The 19,749-nt window shown below is 40.5% G+C and overlaps 1 protein-coding gene across 2 annotated transcripts in view; it reads left to right on the top strand.

The window, feature by feature from the left end:
* Positions 1–14,342, top strand: part of VEGFD (vascular endothelial growth factor D) — a 40,928-nt gene extending 26,586 nt beyond the window's left edge. For both annotated transcript variants that reach the window (XM_043896532.1, XM_043896533.1), the window contains exons 3-7: positions 497–687; positions 3,848–3,996; positions 5,214–5,314; positions 12,373–12,568; positions 13,687–14,342. In XM_043896532.1, coding sequence (XP_043752467.1) covers positions 497–687; positions 3,848–3,996; positions 5,214–5,314; positions 12,373–12,568; positions 13,687–13,813 — 764 coding nt within the window. In that variant the 3' untranslated portion in view covers positions 13,814–14,342. The remainder of the gene's footprint in view (positions 1–496; positions 688–3,847; positions 3,997–5,213; positions 5,315–12,372; positions 12,569–13,686) is intronic.
* Positions 14,343–19,749: the final 5,407 nt, after the last annotated feature.

Here is a 19,749-nt window from a genome sequence, read left to right on the forward strand (position 1 = left end):
CTGACTTGAGGAACACTTAAATTTTCATTCATATGTTTGCCATATATAGTTACTTAAGCAACCAACAGAAATGTATTTCCTAATGGTGCTAAAACCTAGTCACCCCTGACTTAAACGAGAAGAAATGCTCTCCAACTATGTCATGTAAATTGCTTAATAAATAATGCTTACATGTTATTGCTTTACATGCATTAATTTACTTCCTTATTAGCCAGCCTCTCCAGATGTACCCAATGTAGTTATATCCAGGACATGGTGTTTATACTAGCGGAAAGTAGAATTAGTGGCTATGAAGGGATCATAAACATGGAAAGGAACAGAGATTTGGGTTGTAATTTTTCTGCCAACAATTCTTGGTTAAAGCCAACCCAGATACCCATCTTGTGAAATCAACAAGCTTGATATATACAAGAATGATGGTGCTGAGCAAACCCTGGTACATGTAGGCAGGTCAGGGCCATTTGTTCTGCTGACCCAATGGACTGCCTCTCTGCAGTTATAGACGAGGAATGGCAAAGAACACAGTGCAGCCCTCGAGAGACCTGCGTGGAGGTGGCCAGTGAGCTGGGGAGCAGCACGGACACATTCTTCAAGCCTCCCTGTGTGAACGTGTTCCGGTGTGGCGGCTGCTGCAACGAAGAGAGCCTCGTCTGCGTCAATACCAGTACCTCGTACGTTTCCAAGCAGGTAGGAGGACACGAGCCCTCTGTGGCCCTGATGCTGGTGGCGTTGACAGCTACCGCTCAGCTGGTTGCCAGCGCTGTCTCAGTGCCTTAGCTGCATCATTTTATTTAACCCTGAAACAAGCTCAAAGGGGAGCTTATCATCTTATCGTTGAGGAAATGGAGAGTCAGAGAGGGGCTCCAGATTCACCCGAGGTAGTTATATCTAGGACTGTCTCTCTGATGCTATGATGTCAAGGATCAGAAAATCATATGGAAGTCACTAAGGCAGACATTTCAAGCAACAAAGATAGCCACACTGACTTGTGTTATTAATTACGTACCACGTTGTTCAGATGGAGTGATTGAGAAGAGTTTGAAGAAGGGAATGGGCAGGGTAGGGGAAGGAAGAAGGGCTGATGAAGTACCCAGAGCTGCTAGAAAGGGGGAGCTGTTCCCACCCTTAGACTGAAGAGGCCAGAGGGTGGAGTGGTTATGGGAACCCAGAGAGGAAGTGGGGAAGAGGGCTGCAGGACTGGCTGGGTGAGGGGCAGCCACTGCCCACCCTTATCCTGGCAGGGAGAGGAGGCAGGGTGGGGGAGGTATGGAGGCTTATAGATGTAGTCCGTGGAGGTCAGCATCCTTGGACACTGCCCAGTGGGGAAGGAAGAAAAGAGGATGGCATCTCCAAAGGGGCAGATGGAGAATATCTAGCACAGAAGACCTTTGGAAAGAATCCTCCAGTCCCCAAGAAAGAAAGAATTCTTCTCTCTTATCTTATAAAACCTCTTTTGCTCAGTAGATAAGTTTTTCTTTGTATTGCTACCATATTGTTGTAAAATGTATATGGCATGCATGCGTGCTTAGTCACTCAGTCACGTCCGACTCTTTGCAACTCTATGGACTACAGCCCACCAGGCTCCTCTGTCCATGGGTTCTCCAGGCAAGAATACTGAAGTGGGTTGCCATACCCTCCTCCAGGGGATCTTCCCAACCCAGGGATCGAACCCACCTCTCTTAAGTCTACTGCATTGGCTGATGGGTTCTTTACCACCAGTGCCACCTGGGAAACCCATATATGGCATAGTGGAGCAGTAATAACAAACTTAGGAAAGAAAACATACTAAAAAGCTGTAAGCCAAACTATATTCCTTTTGGTTCAATGTTGCAAATCTCTCACACATATTGATATATTTATTTAATTGTCACATTTGCCTCTACAATCTAGTCTCATGATTGGGAAAAGAGGTACTGCAATAAAAATTATTATTATTCTGTAAGATATTATGAAAAAACTTGAACAAACTTTTTGGCCAACCTAATACATAACTTATCTTGTTCGGAAGGAAAGAATGGAATGCTGATTTGTTTTGGTACTAGGTTAACGTACCCTTACTTTCCCCCCCATACCTCTTAAAATAGCCCTTAAAGTTTAGAGTTTCTTTTTCTAAATTCTTTTAGAGAATCTTGGATTGTAAAAGTTCTGACCTCTACTGTTTGACAATCAGAGGGGGAAAAATGACATGACTATGGTTAAGCATCAACTGTCAGTAGAAACAAAGGTTGCGTAACGTAAGAGGCTTTAGTTCGTGACTGTGTTATACCCTAGAGTATACTGAAAAATTTCGCAAGATGAAGTTCATGCAAAATAAACACTCTTAAAAACACTCTTACTTAGACTTATGGAAGTACCATTACATATTGAAAGGTCAGGACAAACACAACTTTAATGGATTGTTTCCACTTAATAGATAATTGAATATTTTGACTGTTGTCCACAACAAATGAGTTTCCAAGAATATGCTTAAGTGTAAGTGTTCAGCAGTTTTTCTTTCCAAATATGCATATTTGAACATTGTAATAGTGTTTTCCAAAAAACTTCTCATCCCAAAGTTATGGGCTATTCAGTGAAATACCTCTTAGAAGCTAAGTGAATAAATGAAGACTCTATGTAGCAAGGACTATGTGGAATGGTAATTGAATGGACAGAACATTAAAATCAAGTTCAAATTCACCTGTACATCAGAGAACCACTCTAGAATTAAAGTAATTGATACTCTTGGCAAGTAAATTTTACTTGCTGAGGTTCCATCTTGCAGCTCCTGGTCATAGCAGTTTTATTCCAAAAAGTAATAAGGCATGTTCTTGACAGTATGCCCTCTGGCTGTGGAGTAGACTGTCTGGGTTCAGATCCCCATCCTCCCAGTCAATAGTTATGTAGTCTTAGGCCAGTTATTTAACCTCTCTTTCCATCTGTTTCTTCACCTGTAGAGTTGGGGGGGTAATAAAACCAACCTATAATGCTGTTATAAGGGATAAATGAATCAATATAAAGGTACTTACAACAGGGGCTGGCATATGGAAACATAGAAAAAATGATATTCATGTTACCTATAATTGTTTGGGCATGATGGTCTTATATCAGTCAGTTTTTACTCTGTAATGCTGAATAAACAACACCCTAAAACTTAGTGGCTTCAAACAATAATGACATTCTCATTCATGTATCTGAGATTCAGTTACTTTAGAGTTTAGGCTCAGCGGGGCTTGATGCCAAGCTGCAGGTTGAGTCCAGGTCTGGTCCCCGTGTCTTTCATCCCTTAGACCAGCAAGACTGCCAGATTGTGCTGTTGTCATGTCTAGAGCAAATGCATGAGACAGCGAGCCCCAGAAAGCACACATAGTCCAAGTCTATGCTTGTGCCAAAGCAAGTCACATGGCCAAGTCCAAAGTCAAGGAACAGGAAACTATATTCCTTCGGTGGAGACGGCGTGGGAAGGGACAAGTAAATCGTTTTGAACAGTTATCTCTTCACCATGGTTGCAAAGAAACTTCATAGCTGTAATTTCATTTAATCCTTACAATTTACACTCAGACTTAAAGCAGGAACAGGGAGCATTTCACAAACTAACTATTTTAGAAGGGTACTAGGGACACCAAGAAGTTAAGAGATTTGACCAAACTTAAATACTTGATAAAGTGATGTAAAGGCCCTGGTCTTCTGATTTGCAGCCCAGCATTCTTTCTATCACACCAGCCCTCAACCTTATCAGTTCTATCTTAATGGACAACTTTGCTAAAGTCACAACCGTAAGGGACAAAGGCAAAAATGCAGACTGTAGACATGATTATTTTTTTGTAAAACAAACAAATATATGTGTTATAGTTCTCTTTCTCTACTCTAGCTCTTTGAGATATCAGTGCCTTTGACATCAGTACCTGAATTAGTGCCTGTTAAAGTTGCCAACCATACAGGTTGTAAGTGCTTCCCAACAGCTCCCCGCCATCCATTCTCAATTATTAGAAGATCCATCCAGATCCCAGAAGAAGATCGGTAAGCCTTTCTTACACTTGTTACACTTGTTAAGCCTTTCTTACACTATGCTTGTTCTTGCCTTGCTGAAGCTGTGTGTGGCGAATCCGTCATTAATTACAGAGTGGTCTCTCTTGCTTCAAGCTCTTTGTCTTTTAGGTTCTAACCCATATCTGTGGGTAATGAGTGTTTGGCAAGTGTATTTTTTACTAGGTGTTACTTGTATATTGCAGGATGTCAAAAAGCTCGGTGGCTGTGAACTCAGCATGTAAACTTGTGGGCACCTTTGTTCTTAATGCACATAGTTTGATGCAGTTGTAAAACTCAACTCCAGCTTCAAATTTGGCATCTGTCCCCTCATTCCAGAACAAGCATTGGATAAAACTCATTTCAGGCTGTTTATATATTTAAGTCCCAAAGTTAGGAGGAGAAAAAGGCTCCTGGCGTCATTGGAGAGTGGCAAAGCTATCTGCATCTGATTTGGGCATTTTTTAACCCCTCCTCTTAAGTTTACCAAATGGGAAATTGTATTTTAAATGAAAATGACTTAAACTTAATTTGACTAGACATTTTCTTGTGAGGATTTTGTGATTCTTTCTGAGACAAATTATGACACCCTAAAGTGTTCTGAAATCAAAGGTCAGAATCATTGATTTGGGAAAAAATAATTTAATACAGAGAATCAAAGGGCAAATTACAACCATTGAATAAAAATATAAAGTAATTAAGTTGGAGACTTTGATCTTGCAGAACTAAAGGAGGAAACTGTGTGAGTGGCTAGTGAAGGAGTGAGCCTTAAGCCAAGCAGACCCCTCTGCCTTTCTCAAGTAGAAGAGAAAGCTCATGGAAAAGGAACATTTACAAAATGTTCCTGCTGTCTGGCCAGCATTCTTATCTCCATTTTACAGACGATGATGTTTAGGAGCTGTGTTAGAACACTATTTACTTTCGGTAAATAAGCTTTGTTGACAGCTAATTTGCATAGTTTTTAACACCAATCCTCTTAAAAAGATTATAACTTTCCAAAATTACAGTTTCATTTCCAAAGGTTTCCACAGAGAATATTTGTAATTACAGAATTACTGTCTAATAACATGTTCTTCATAAATATGAATCAAGCTCCTGAAAATCTTCACTGTTCTCTACTCAGAAATGTATTCAACATTTAAAAAAAATGCTCCAAAGGTATGATTACCTTTGAAAGCTTTAAAATATGATTTATTGTCTTCTTTTCCTAGTTGCTCCCATTCCAAGAAGCTCTGTCCTGTTGACATGCTCTGGGATAGCAACAAATGTAAATGTGTTTTACAGGAGGAGAATCCACTCGCAGGAATGGAAGGTAATGATTGCAGTGGTGAAATAATAACAGTAATAACAATAACAATAACAACTAGTATTTATTGACACGATTTAAAGCAATTGTGTAATCTTTTTATATATATCAACTAATTTACTCCTCCCAACAATCCTATAATGTATGATTAATGCCTCTTTTCCTCTTTTCTTTTTACAATTACAAAATGGACACAACCAGGATGTCTAGTAATTTTTCTCAAGGTCACACAGCTAAGAGTGATAGAAGCAGTGAGATTCCAGAGCCTTTCAGTATAATTATATAGTAAGTCCATCAATGCATCATTCTGCTTTTTAATCTTAAAGCCCCGAATGATTAGAGTATCTCAAAGCAATGAATTTGAAAGGGGATGATAACCTTTAATGAAAGCCACTTCAGAACTAAACACGAGTCAACCACATTTTACTAACTTGTTGTATAAAAACCTCACAGGAACCTCAGGTAGTTTTGAACTTGGTTTCTTTCAACTGTGTCTTGTGAAAACATGCCAGTAATTTGAGAAAATGGTGAATAAGAGATGACTTCTTCTGACACACGGGTAAAGTAAAAGCAAAACATGGCTCTTGGACTCAGGGGAGTTGGGAGGCGGATGAGCTAGGCTCTCATCATTGCACGTAACTCTTAACACTCTGATTTTTGATCACGAACATCTGTCTGAAAACAAATGCACTTTTTATTGATTTCCAAGGTAACTTGACATGATTCCACTGTAAAGATCACAAGGACTCATGTGTTTTGAACCTTGCTTGTTTTTCCAACTGTGATCTACAAGCAAGATTAGTAAGGAGTAAACTGTAAGGAAATCTGTCCCAGAAACTGTGAATAACAAGCTAACCTTATGCTTCTGTCTCTCAGCTTCCAAATGTTTTCATGAAAGCTCAGCCCAGGGTTTCATGGAACCTTCAAGTTCATGTAGTTTAAATGACCATGCATATCTTTTTGAAAATTGAAGTATAGTTGATTTACAATGCTTCAGGCATACAGCAAAATGCTTCAGTCATACACACACACACACACACACACACACACATCCATATATATTCTTTTTCAAATTCTTTTCTGTTGTTACAAGATATTGAATATACTTCCCTGTGTTATATAGCAGGTCCTAGTGTTTTATCTGTTTTATGTATAGTAGTGTGTAAATGTTAATCCCAAAGAAGGTGAAAGTGAAAGTGAATTTGCTCACTTGTGTCCAACTCTTTGCGACCCCATGGACTGTAGCCTACCAGGCTCCTCCATCCATGGAATTTTCCAGGCAAGAGTACTGGAGTGGGTTGCCATTTCCTTCCCCAAGGGATCTTCCCAACCCAGCGATCGAACCCGAGTCTCCCACATTGCAGACAGATGTTTTACCATCTGAGCCACCAGGGAAGCCCTTGTTAATCCCAAACTCCTAATTTATCCTCTCCTCCCTTTCCCTTTGGTAACTGTCTTCTGTATCTGTGAGTCTATTTCTGTTTTGTAAATGAGTTCATTTGTATCATTTTTTTAAGATTCCACATATAAGTGATATCATATATTTGTCTTTGTCCACTTACTTCACTGAGTATGATAATCTCTAGGTCTATCCATGTTGCTGCAAATGGTATTATTTCATTCCTTTTTATGGCTGAGTAGTATTCCATTATGTATATGTACACCATCTTTTATCCATTCACCTATTGGTGGATATTTAGATTGCTTCCATTTCTTGGCTATTGTAAACAGTGCTAATATTGGGGCGCATGTATCTTTTCAAATTATAGCCTTCACCATTCGCAGATAAGTGTCCAGGAGTGGAATTGCTGGGTTATCTGGTAACTCCATAAATGCCCATGTTGATTTTGAATGCCATGTACATCCTTCCCACCAAGTCTTCAGCTGTCCTCTGCTAGAATATACATCAGTCATGAGGAAACTTGCCAAACCCACTGAGGCAGCCCAGTTACACTGGGCACACTCTTGTTGCTAGTAAACTATATGGAACCTGAATATCTTTCTCTCTAGGACAGTGCTATCCAATGGAGTTACAGTGAAAGTTACATATATAACTTATATTTTATAGTACTCTCATTAAAAAGGTCAAAATAAGAAGATAAAATTATTTCTAATGTGTTTTAATCTAAAATATTTTTTAAAAAACACTCATTTCAGTGTGTAAACAATATAAAATTCAACAATGATATATATCTTCATTCTTGTGCTAAGTCCTTGAAATCGAGTGTGTATTTTACACTTACAACACATCTCAGTTCAAACTTGCCATTTCATGCTCATTCTGGCCTGGAGCTATCATACTGGACATCCCAGCTCTAGAGCATCAACTCGTTAGTTCAGGTTTACCCTCTAGAACCATGTCATACTGATCTAGTTCTTTCTCCATGTGACCCATTTTTAAACTGTTAGAAAGTCATTGTGTGGAATCTAAAAAGTGGTACAAATGAATTTATTTACAAAACAGAAATAGAGTCACAGGTATAGAAGACAAACTTATGGTCGCCAAGGGGGAAAGGTTCAGTTCAGTTCAGTCACCCAGTCGTGTCTGACTCTTTGCGACCCCATGGACTGCAGTACGCCAGGCTTCAGATTGGGAGTAACAGATACATACTGCAAGTGAAAAGTGAGTGTTAGTTGCTCAGTAGAGTCCAACTCTTTGTGACCCCATGGACTGCAGCCTACCAGGCTCCTCTGTCCATGAGATTTTCCAGGCAAGAATACTGAAGTGGGTTGCCATTCCTTTCTCCAGGGGATCTTCCCGGCCCAGGGATCGAACCTGGGTCTCCCGCATTGCAGGCAGATTCTTTACTGTCTGAGCCACCAAGGAAGTCCCAGATAAACAGTACTATACATAAAAGAGATACACAACAAGGACTTACCGTTTAGCACAGGGAACTCTATGCAATACTCTGTAATGACTTATATGGGAAAAGAATTTTAAAAAGAGTGGATATATGTATAACCAATTCACTTTGCTGTACTTCTAAAACTAACACAATATTGTAGATCATCTATATTCCAATAAAAATAGGTTCCACAAAGAAAGTTATTGTGGAAAACTGTATACATAGAACTTAAGGTGGTTCTATCCCTCGGGGTCATCCCAGTGCACCAGCCCTGAGCACCCTGCCTCATACATAGAACCTGGACTGGCGATCTATTCCATATCTGAGGGATGGGATGGGGGAGGGGGTCAGGATGGGGAACACATGTACACCCATGGCTGATTCATGTGAATGTATGGCAAAAACCACCACAATATTGTAAGGTAACTTGCCTCCAATTAAAACAAAAATAAATAAATAAATAATAAAATAAAAAATCCCAAATTAAAAAAATTTATTCCTTAAAAAAAAAAGAACTTAAGGTGGTTCTAGTTACGGTTTCTCTGGTACACAGCTCCTGGGGGAGAGATTGGTATTCAGGAGTTTACTTGCAGGAATGCATTCAAAGGTGAAGGGGCAGGGGCAGGACTGGGCAGGGGGAAAAGTTGAACTATATGGCAGTTGCTGAGAGGCGTGAGCCAAGCCTGTGGGGGGATGTCTCAATTGAGACAGAGGGGCTGGGTCCTATGGATTGGTCACTGGATATGGGCTTCCTCTAGAGGGGATATAACCTTGGGGGAGCCAGCTTCTTTCTGCTGAAGGTAATTCCTGCAGAGGGACTTAGCTGGTATACATGTATTTTGAGAGTAGGGAAAGTAATGGAGAAAGAGAGGCGTGCTCTGAGCAGGGGAAAAATGAGTGCTCAGAGCTGGAAGGGAGAGAACCCAGCACATCAGGGTGCTAGAAGATGTTCAGCGTGGTAAGGACGTAGAGGCAGGGGGCGGGGTAGATATGAGAGAGGAAGCCAGGGAGCTTCATGGGAGACCTTGTGAACTGTGTCCCAGAGCTTGGATGTGATGTTAAGCACAAAACAAAACCACTCAACAAGTTCAAGTAGACAGAGACAGCACCAATTAGGATTTCAACAAAATCAACCCAGGGACAGTGTACAAGAGAAGAGATTGGCTTGGGGCAGGCAAGGATGAAGGGACCCTTTTGGGAAGTTGTGGCAATGACAGAAGTGAGAGGCATGAGGTAGCCTAGATCACAATCATTTCTAATTTTCATCTCCCACAATGCAGTTGACATGGGCCAAGTTCACAGTCACGTCTCAAGTGGCCTCATCAAACTCATGACATGTACTGAGCTTCAGTTCAGTTCAGTCACTCAGTCATGTCCGACTCTTTGCGACCCCATGAATCGCAGCACGCCAGGCTTCCCTGTCCATCAAAAACTCCCGGAGTTTATTCAAACACATGTCCATTGAGTCGGCGATGCCATCCAGCCATCTCATCCTCTGTCATCCCCTTCTCCTCCTGTCCCCAATCCCTCCCAGCATCAGGGTCTTTTCCAATGAGTCAAATCTTCGCATGAGGTGGCCAAAGTATTGGAGTTTCGGCTTCAGCATCAGTCCTTCCAATGAACACCCAGGACTGATCTGCCTTAGGATGGACTGGTTGGATCTCCTTGCAGTCCAAGCGACTCTCAAGAGTCTTCTCCAACACCACAGTTCAAAAGCTTCAATTCTTCGGCGCTCAGTTTTCTTCACAGTCCAACTCTCACATCCATATATGACCATTGGAAAAACCATAGCGTTGACTAGACGGACTCTTGTTGGCAAAGTAATGTCTCTGCTTTTTAATATGCTATCTAGGTTGGTCATAACTTCCAAGGAGTAAGCATCTTTTAATTTCATGGCTGCAATCACCATCTGCAGTGATTTTGGAGCCCCCAAAAATAAAGTCTAACACTGTTTCCTCATCTATTTCCCATGAAGTGATGGGACAAGATGCCATGATCTTAGTTTTCTGAATGTTGAGCTTTAAGCCAACTTTTTCACTACTGTTCACTAAATACTCCCCCCTGCCCATACATGTGGCTATTAAGCCAACTGCCTTTCTACAATGACTTCTCTTCCCTGAAAGAGGACATGTGAATTAGTGAATTGAAGTCCAATTTCACCTTGTTAGATTTAGGCCATTGCACTAAACTGTTTCCAAAAACAAAAACAGAAAACTAACAGTACCCAAAAAAGGAAAAAAAGGGGAGTCCTGACTCTGGATTTTAACTCCTCCAGACACCCACAAATTCAAGAATTTACTTGGGAAAATTCTATCAGTTTATTGATCAAAATGATAAATGGAACAAGGCTGAGGACCTAACACATTGGTATCCCATCACCAACTTCCCTAAGATTGAAATTGAAAGACAGTACTTCTGAGTATCGCCCTTAGCTAGTTACTGCTTCAGTCAGTCCTCCTATATCCTTTCACTGTTAGTTTTAACTTGTCTGTAAGGATTGAGGTTGGCCATGGCCAACTACATTGCTGAAGTTCAGCAAATACCTGGTAGATTTTTTCCCTAAATCACCTCTCCAAGAATGGAGATGGGCTGGCCTGAAGTGTTCTAAGAGAATCTCTACTGCCACCTAGTGATCCATGCAAATCTTTTAAGAGCTTCTATCTAGTCTTGTTCCAAAGTGACACATACTTCACTGGAATATGCTTTACAAAGCTTACCTTTTTCCTTTTCATACAATCAGAACAGCGTATCCCCAGATCTGGCCTTTCAACAACCATTCCACATGAACCCTCAAAGATCATCAATCACAGAGCAGTTAAGACTATGAGACTGGATGACACAAGATTTTGAAATATCATTAATGGCCAGATGAAAATAAATGACGCTTGCTCCTTGAAAGGAAAGCTATGAAAAACCTAGACAGCATATTAAAAAGCAAAAGTGAAGACATCACTTTGCTGACAAATGTCCATATAGTCAAAGCTATGGTTTTTCCAGGAGTCATGTACACATGTGAGAGTTGGACCATAAAGAAGGCTGAGCACCAAAGAATTAATGCCTTCGAATTGTGGTGCTAGAAGACTCTTGAGAGTCCCTTGGACTGCAAGATCAAACTAGTCAATCCAGAAGGAAATCAACCCTGAATATTCACTGGAAGGACTGATGCTGAAGCTGAAGCTCCAGTCCTATGGCCACCTGATGTGAAGAGCCAACTCATTGGAAAAGACCCAGATGCTAGGGAAGACTGAGGGAAGGATGAGAAGGGGGTGACAGAGGATGAGGTGGTTGGATGGCATCACTGACTCAATGGACATGAATATGAACAAACTCCGGGAGATAGTAAAGGACACAACAGCCTGGTGTGCTGCAGTTCATGGAGTTGCAAAGAGTCAGACGACTTAGCAACTGAACAACAGCAATGACCAGATATTGGCAAAGTGGGAGAGAAGGTTTGGGGAAGAAACTAAACAACTTTCCTCCAAGCCTTTCAAGAATACTAATGTGATTTTCAAATTCTTCTAAAGCTTCTGTCTCTTCCAATGAATTTCAACTTGATCAGAATTGGAGGTGGAATACTAATTATCCAACTATTTTGTACATTTTCTAGAAATATCTGTTAGCTAAGTGTGTCAAAAACTTCTCAGCACCTCCTCTCTGAGCCAACTGTATCTTCCAACAGATGTCTGTGGAATCAAAGTACATTTTCATGCTATACTTTTTATACTAGAGTTATGACCTGCAGTGAGGAAATACACCTACCCATAGCCTGTGTATTTCTACAATGTCCTAGTATTTCTGTTCTCTCCTTTTATTCTTCACCTAAAACTGGGAAGGAGTAGACTCATAGTCCTTAGACATCCTGTATTTTATGACTAATACTTGGTTTTGCAAGGTTGCTTCAACTAGTCACAACCCAGTTGTGACATCTTAAAAAATCTTTAAAAATCTTAATCTTAAAACATCTTAAAAAATCTTACCAAAATATTCAGCTTACAACATTTTTATAAAAAAACTAAAGAGAACATGTGATGTGTTAGTATTGTGAAATCAGAGGTGAATCTCCTTCATTCTGTGAAAATATTAAGGGCAAAAATCTACAAAAAAGGATATTGGGTGAATCCAAGCTACTTTACAATGATGAAATGAATACAACCAACTTTGGTGATCCCATTCTCCATGCTACAGCTATTTGACCAACACTTTCCTGTTTTGGCTCAGATCACACTCACCTCCAGGAACTGGCTCTCTGTGGTCAGCACATGAAGTTTGATGAAGATCGTTGTGAGTGTGTCTGTAAAACGCCATGTCCCAGAGATCTCATCCAGCACCCAGAGAACTGCAGCTGCATTGAGTGCAGAGAGAGTCTGGAGAGCTGCTGCCAGAAGCACAAGATATTTCACCCAGACACCTGCAGGTGAGTGCCTTTTCACTCTTGCCTATATTTGACCCATTGACATTTAATGTAAATACTACTTAGATTTGGCGAGATTCCTTATTAAGCCAGTTTTATTCTTCAGTGCCAAGCCCCCTTTTTGATAATAAAACAGAGGTTTGGCAACTAAGTAAGTATATAGAGTGATGATTAATTGTGAAATCAAGAAAATTCTGTCTGCTGTAGCTGGTTTATGGATCTTCAGCAAAAATTAAAGTTGATGACATATACACAAGTATTTCAGATCAGCTGACTCTTTTATTTATTTATTTTTATTAGTTGGAGGCTAATTACTTCACAACATTGCAGTGGGTTTTGTCATACATTGACATGAATCAGCCATGGAGTTACATGTATTCCCCATCCCGATCCCCCCTCCCACCTCCCTCTCCACCCGATTCCTCTGGGTCTTCCCAGTGCACCAGGCCCGAGCACTTGTCTCATGCATCCCACCTGGGCTGGTGATCTGTTTCACTATAGATAATATACATGTTTCGATGCTGTTCTCTCGAAACATCCCACCCTCGCCTTCTCCCACAGAGTCCAAAAGTCTGTTCTGTACATCTGTGTCTCTTTTTCTGTTTTGCATATAGGGTTATCATTACCATCTTTCTAAATTCCATATATATGTGTTAGTATGCTGTAATGTTCTTTATCTTTCTGGTTTACTTCACTCTGTATAATGGGCTCCAGTTTCATCCATTTCATTAGAACTGATTCAAATGAATTCTTTTTAATGGCTGAGTAATATTCCATGGTGTATATGTACCACAGCTTCCTTATCCATTCGTCTGCTTGATCAGCTGACTCTTTAGCTCAGTCCCTCTCTTAATATAGCTCGACATATGTTTATGTTTTCCTTTGAGGAAGGAGATGCCATTGGATTTATATAACAAGAAATGTACTGATGAATAGAATGCTTAGAAGTTAGCAGTTGTGCTTTAATAACCATGTGGGATAACCAGCCAGGATTTTATATTGACATCCTAAACATGAATCTGGAAAATTTACTCTGAAAATGTAATCAAATCAGAACAGAGTTTTTCCTTAGAATTTAGTCCTTGATTCTGAATTCTCATGTTTATCTTCTTTTGTAACAGCTGTGAGGACAGATGCCCCTTTCACCCCAGAACCTGTGCAAATGGAAAACCGGCATGTCCAAAGCATTGCCGCTTTCCAAAGGAGAAAAGGGCCACCCATGGGCTCCACGATCGAGAAAATCCTTGAGTTAGCCCTGATCCCCAGTTCCCCATCCATGTCATTTAAACAGCATGCTGCTTTGCCAAGTTGCTGTCACTATTCCAGGTGTTAGGGGAAAAAAAATCCGTTTTACATAGTACCATGGTGAATCCCGACCAACCTTCCATTAAACAACAGCTGAGGATTCCCTGGCTCCCTGCCAGATGTCTCCTAACAGAAGATGCTCTGCACACCGGGGAATGGAGAGGAAGAAATCTCCCTCACCCTCTCCCCTTTTTTTGGTGAGTGAAAAAGGTTTGATCATCATGGAGTGACAGGTACCATGTGATTAATTACTCAGAGCAGATGAGGCAATTTGCATAGTCTTTGAGTCCTTTGCTAATTGCAACTCTCTTGTGAACTATTTTGATTCTTTCTTATGCAGATCTTGATGTGTATGATCAGCACTGATTATCTGATTACTGTCCAGCTTGTAGTTTTGAGTTTACCAAACTACTGTCTGTTGTTTTATATTTAAGTGTATTTAAAGAAAATAAACACATTTATTCAAGCCAGAGAATTTTGTGTGTTAATTAATATGCTGTAAATTTACTGCTGTAAATTTTATGCTAAAGAAAAAATCTTTTAAAGAGAGAAAGGAATTCAGAAGTGGGAGACGTGGGAGAGACATGAACACACTGAAACTAGATTCCAGTTTTCGGAAACCAAAGGAATAGCTCTCAGAAGGTTTAAGATTCTAAACGAGGTTGGTTGAATAAATGTGACTCAAAAATCAGCTGAACTTCAGCCTTTCCTTTGAGATTCAGATTACCTTGACTTGACCTCCAGTTGAACTTGACTTGAAGGAGGAGAGCCCACTGATGTCCCTGACATCTTTGGGGGTGTATGTTTCTTTCAGCCACCTCCAGCTCCACGTTTCCGCATTTACTCAACTCTCAGTCTTATTCATATTTCAATTCTCATAGCCATATGATTCTTCTCTCTGTTCCACAGCTACCCAGGAAGGAAGCACAAGCCTTTTTCCTATGCTTTTTTTTGCCCAAATATACTCCGACAAATAACTTGTTGATGGCACAGACTTTACTGAAAAATTTGGTATAACAGAGGGAATTTAGCAGCTTTAGCAGAACTAAGCTTTTTAGCCAAATAACTTAAAAACTGAGGTTCTCCCAAGGTTCTTGCATAGGTAGGTAGGTAGATGCATGCACACACACACACACACACACACAATCTATTACAACATTTATTGCACACTTTCATAAATAGTTGTGTTCACGTTATCTCCCCACTACCCGGTGACCTCCTTACAATTGGAAATTGTGTCCTGATCAAATTGTGTAAGCCAAGTTTCTCAGGGTGGAGCAGTACAATAATAGGGAAATAGAGCACAATAAACAAGTATAGCAAAAAATCCTTTTATTTCTCCTGGAGCCGAATGATAGAATTGTTGGATCCTGGTTCAAATGCCCGCCCTTCCTCTCTCAGAGCTCCTAAGCAGTTCCTGGATTCTCCCATCCATGGCCTCATCATTTACTGGTGTTGGTCCAATTACACCTCTCCTGTCACTGTTCCTCTTGTCCACATTTTATGACCTTTATGTCAATGGGCCTTCTTTCTTCTAGGCATACGATTTGATTCTCAGGCTTCTGACAGGATTCACAGGTAACTTGGTTTCTTAACTATATTAGGATTCAATTTTTTGCTTTGGCCCTTCATCCAGGTTCTACAACACTCTCTGCAGTAGTATTCCCTTAAATTCCCTTGAGAGCTGGGGCAGCAGATGGTCCAGGGACACTGCACGATTAAAGGAGTCACTTTGCTCATCTTCACTGGAGAAAAAGAGAGGGAGAAGCTCAGGGAAGAAAAGATCTCAACTGAAGGACAGGCTCTGCCAATTAATTGCATTATGAGGCCAAGCAACCTCATGGCACCTCAGTTTCCTCTCGGGCTCAACAGGCAGATAATCTCATCTACCTGTATCTAAGAGTTGTTAATTCACTTCATAAATGAAAACAATTTGAAAAATACAATGACCTTGACCCGTTAAAGGGATTATTTCCCAAAAGAGAAGCATGACTGTGAGCAAAATTCTTGGCTTATACTGGATTCCTGGATCTACCCCAAATCAACTCAAACCACATTTTGGTTAGTGGCTCTGGCTTCCTAATTGCCATTTAGATGGAGATATTATAGGGAATTCTGGACCAAACTATGGGAGATCTGGCTTTCTACTTCCCAAACCCATCCCCCCTGCTTTCTCCCAAACTCTCCACAATAACCACCAAGAGACTTTCACTTGGATCTCTGAGACTGGGTCTGGGCTGGGGTGGAGCTGGTCCTTAGGGCGGAGGTGGGGGAACTGGCCTTTTGCCTTATTAGAGTGCACTGGTCATTGTACAAGAATATTTGTCATACTAATAGCTTTGGAATGTGAGCTGCAATTTTTCAACTTGTAAAATTGTGTTGCAAAATAAAAATATGTGAGAAAGCCCAGAGAGCTTAAAGCAAACATAGTAAATGCCAGCGATGCACGATGCCCCTGATCATCTGAGCCACAGGGCCAGAAAATACATTAATAGGACAGCACAGATCATAAATCTGTGACTACAGCAGTGTTGTGGGAGGCCCTCTGGAGATGGAAACAGATTAGACAGCATAATGTTCAGAGCTGGATGAGACTAAAATACTGCCTGAGATACTTGATAAAGGAGATGACACAAATAATCCATTTTAAAGGCATTTAAGGAAAGGGTTGGATGAAAATTGTGAGCTTAATGGATTTAGTCATTTGCTCAACAAGAGGTGGACTTTGTTTAATTTACTCCTAATGTTTCATGTTACTTTACATTACTTTACCAACAAAGGTCCATCTAGTCAAGGCTACGGTTTTTCCAGTAGTCATGTATGGACATGAGAGTTGGACTATAAAGAAAACTGAGCGCCAAAGAATTGATGCTTTTGAACTGTGGTGTTGGAGAAGACTCTTGAGAGTCCCTTGGACTGCAAGGAGATGCAACCAGTCCATCCTAAAGGAAATCAGTCTTGAATATTCATTGGAAGGACTGATGCTGAAGCTGAACTTTGAAGATGAACCAATACTTTGGCCACCTGATGTGAAGAACCGACTCATTGGAAAAGACCTTGATGCTGGGAAAGATTGAAGGCAGGAGGAAAATGGGATGACAGAGGATGCGATGGTTGGATGGCATCACCAATGCGATGGACAGAAGTTTGAGTAAACTCCGGGAGTTGGTGATGGACAGGGAAGTCTGGCGTGTTGCAGTCCATGGGGTCGCAAAGAGTCAGACACAACTGAGCGACTGAACTGAACTGAATGTTTCATGTGGGAACAATGTCTTGCATATAGTAGGTCCCTAATAATTATTTAGTTACTAGTGAAGTGTATGGATTCTGTGACCAGTGAATGGAAACTCATCTACCACAAATTCTAATTCTCCAGGGCTCTCTCCAGGGGGTTTTCATGATTCAGTATCTTACCTGAGCTTCTTCATAGCATAGCCATCAACTTTCAAGACAGCTTCCAACAGGACATGCCCCAATGTGTACGCACTTATTGAGCTTCTGCTATATCTCATTTACTGATGTCTCATTGGCCAAGCATAGAGTTGATGTGGGAGGAGATTAGACAAGGGTGCAAATATAGGAAAATGGTTCACTGAAGGCTACCATGTAACAGTCTCCCACAGGGTTGGTTCTTGTCTCTAGCCACACAGAGAGACCTGTTAGTCTCCACTGTTCTACAAGAGTTGAACTCTCCTCAGTGTCTTCTGGTTTCCCCATACAGAGCCCAGGACCTGTGTTGTCTCTGTTCTAATCACTGTTCTGCATTTTGATTCTGTTTCTGATACACGGAAATCTTGAGGATCTTCTTTTACCCATAGCTATAATGTGAATTCTCTCATTTATGTCTCTTAGTTTTCTTTCTGAAGCACAGTGAGAAGAGAGGAGTCTCAAAATATTAATTGAAAATGTTATCTTGGCTGTCAATCTGGCTCGGCATCAAGTCCTTTTCCCTTAGTAAGATCCTCTATCAGTCTGTTCCAGCCTTCCCTGGAAATACCTTTCTCCTATATGAACCCTTCTCCTTCTCTTGCCCTGTGGAGTTATACAACAGCATTCACTGGCCAGCCAGTGCCTGTCTCTGTACCTTGGTCACGTTCTACTTGGAATAATCTTGCTCCCAGCAGTTGCATGAGCACTTTTTACTTCCACTGGCAGCCAGAAATACTCTGAACTCCCAGTATTGTTCTTGTATTTCTTTTGTGGTATTTATCACCTCCCACCTTTTATCATAGATATTTACATATTCCTTAATTCTGTTTTGGTTTCTTAGGGATAAAGCGCATGTCAATTTGTCCTTGCCTTGTGCCTTGTACATAGATAGTGGATTCTTAATACAGATGCGTTGCCTTCCCATTCCAAAATTGTCCAAGAGCTCATTTACATATGAATTTGCAAAGGGTTGAATTTCAAGGGAAGATGATATCTACTTTTATTTTATACCTTCTACATTTATAGGTCATTTTATACTACCACTGGTACTGATTGTTCTCACATTCTATTATGTGCAATCAGAAGCCACTGCATGAAAGTATTTCAGTCTAATTTATTGGTTTATACGAAAATTCTCTAAAGGCATACCCTGATGCCATACGTTTAGGCAGAACACTATAATTAGAATTATTCCCAGATTTACAGCTTCTTCATCCTGCTGCTACAACTTTTCTTGACTTTTAGAAAATAGCCTTTAAAAAAAAAGAAAAGAAAATAGCCTTTAATGGTGACCTTTGCTTAAGGTTTAACTGACTAAAAACGGAGTCTTAACCCATGTGAGATGGTGAAGCGTGTACAGAATCATGATTTATTTGCCTTTTAATGTTAAGTGCCTAGATCAGAGATGAACATGATGTTCAATGTTTTCAGACTTTGTTGGAACTGTAAACTTTATTGGCACAGCCTGCAGGTTTCTCAACCCCCTCCTCCACAGAGACTTGGCAACAGCATGGCCGTATTAATATCTATTTATAAAAGTCAGCCTATTCTACAGTATTTAAAATACAAAGAACCTTTCAAGAAAAGTGGATTGCTTTTTTACCATTGATGAAAAGTATATAAAAGCTGAAAAAGATGAAAAGTTTTAAAAACACACTCTGTTTAATATTCCTTGTATTCCCCACAAAACCTTTGACAGAGTAGGCACTCGGTAAATGTTTGATGATAAAGATAGAAAATATTTATTCTCCTTTGGAAATAACTCAAGTTTTTTGAAGGAGTATTGATTGGCATCAGGATCTTAGAAGATTCACAGTAGAATTGCCATCACTTTGCTGACAAAGGTCCGTCTAGTTAAAGCTATGGTTTTTCCAGCAGTCACGTATGGATGTGAGAGTTGGACCATAAAGAAGGCTGAGTGCCAAAGAATTGATGCTTTTGAATTGTGGTGCTGGAGAAGACTCTTGAGAGTCCCTTGAACTGCAAGGAGATCAAACTAGTCAATCCTAAAGGAAATCAATCCTAAAGGAAATCAACCCTAAATATTCACTGGAAGGACTGATGCTGAAGCTCCAATCCTTTGACCACCTGATGCGAAGAGCTGACTCATTGGAAAAGATTCTGATGCTGGGAAAGACTGAAGGCAAAAGGAGAAGAGTGAGGCAGAGGATGAGATGGTTAGATAGCATTACCGACTCAATGGGCATGAATTTGAGCAAACTCCAGGAGATAGAGGACAGGGAAGCCTAGTGTGCTTCAGTCCATGGGGTCGCAAAGAGTCAGACACGACTTAGCAATTGAACAACGACATTGTAATAAGAACTATGGCAGTGGCAAGCCAGGAGATCAACAAATGAGGATTAACCTTCACTTATACATTCCAGGATTTCTACCCAATAGTTATTGTCTTGAGTGGCTAAGTCATGTCCAACTCTTTTGCGACCCCATGG

Source organism: Cervus elaphus, chromosome X, assembly GCF_910594005.1.
Source record: "Cervus elaphus chromosome X, mCerEla1.1, whole genome shotgun sequence".
In the NCBI taxonomy this organism is placed as follows: domain Eukaryota; kingdom Metazoa; phylum Chordata; class Mammalia; order Artiodactyla; family Cervidae; genus Cervus; species Cervus elaphus.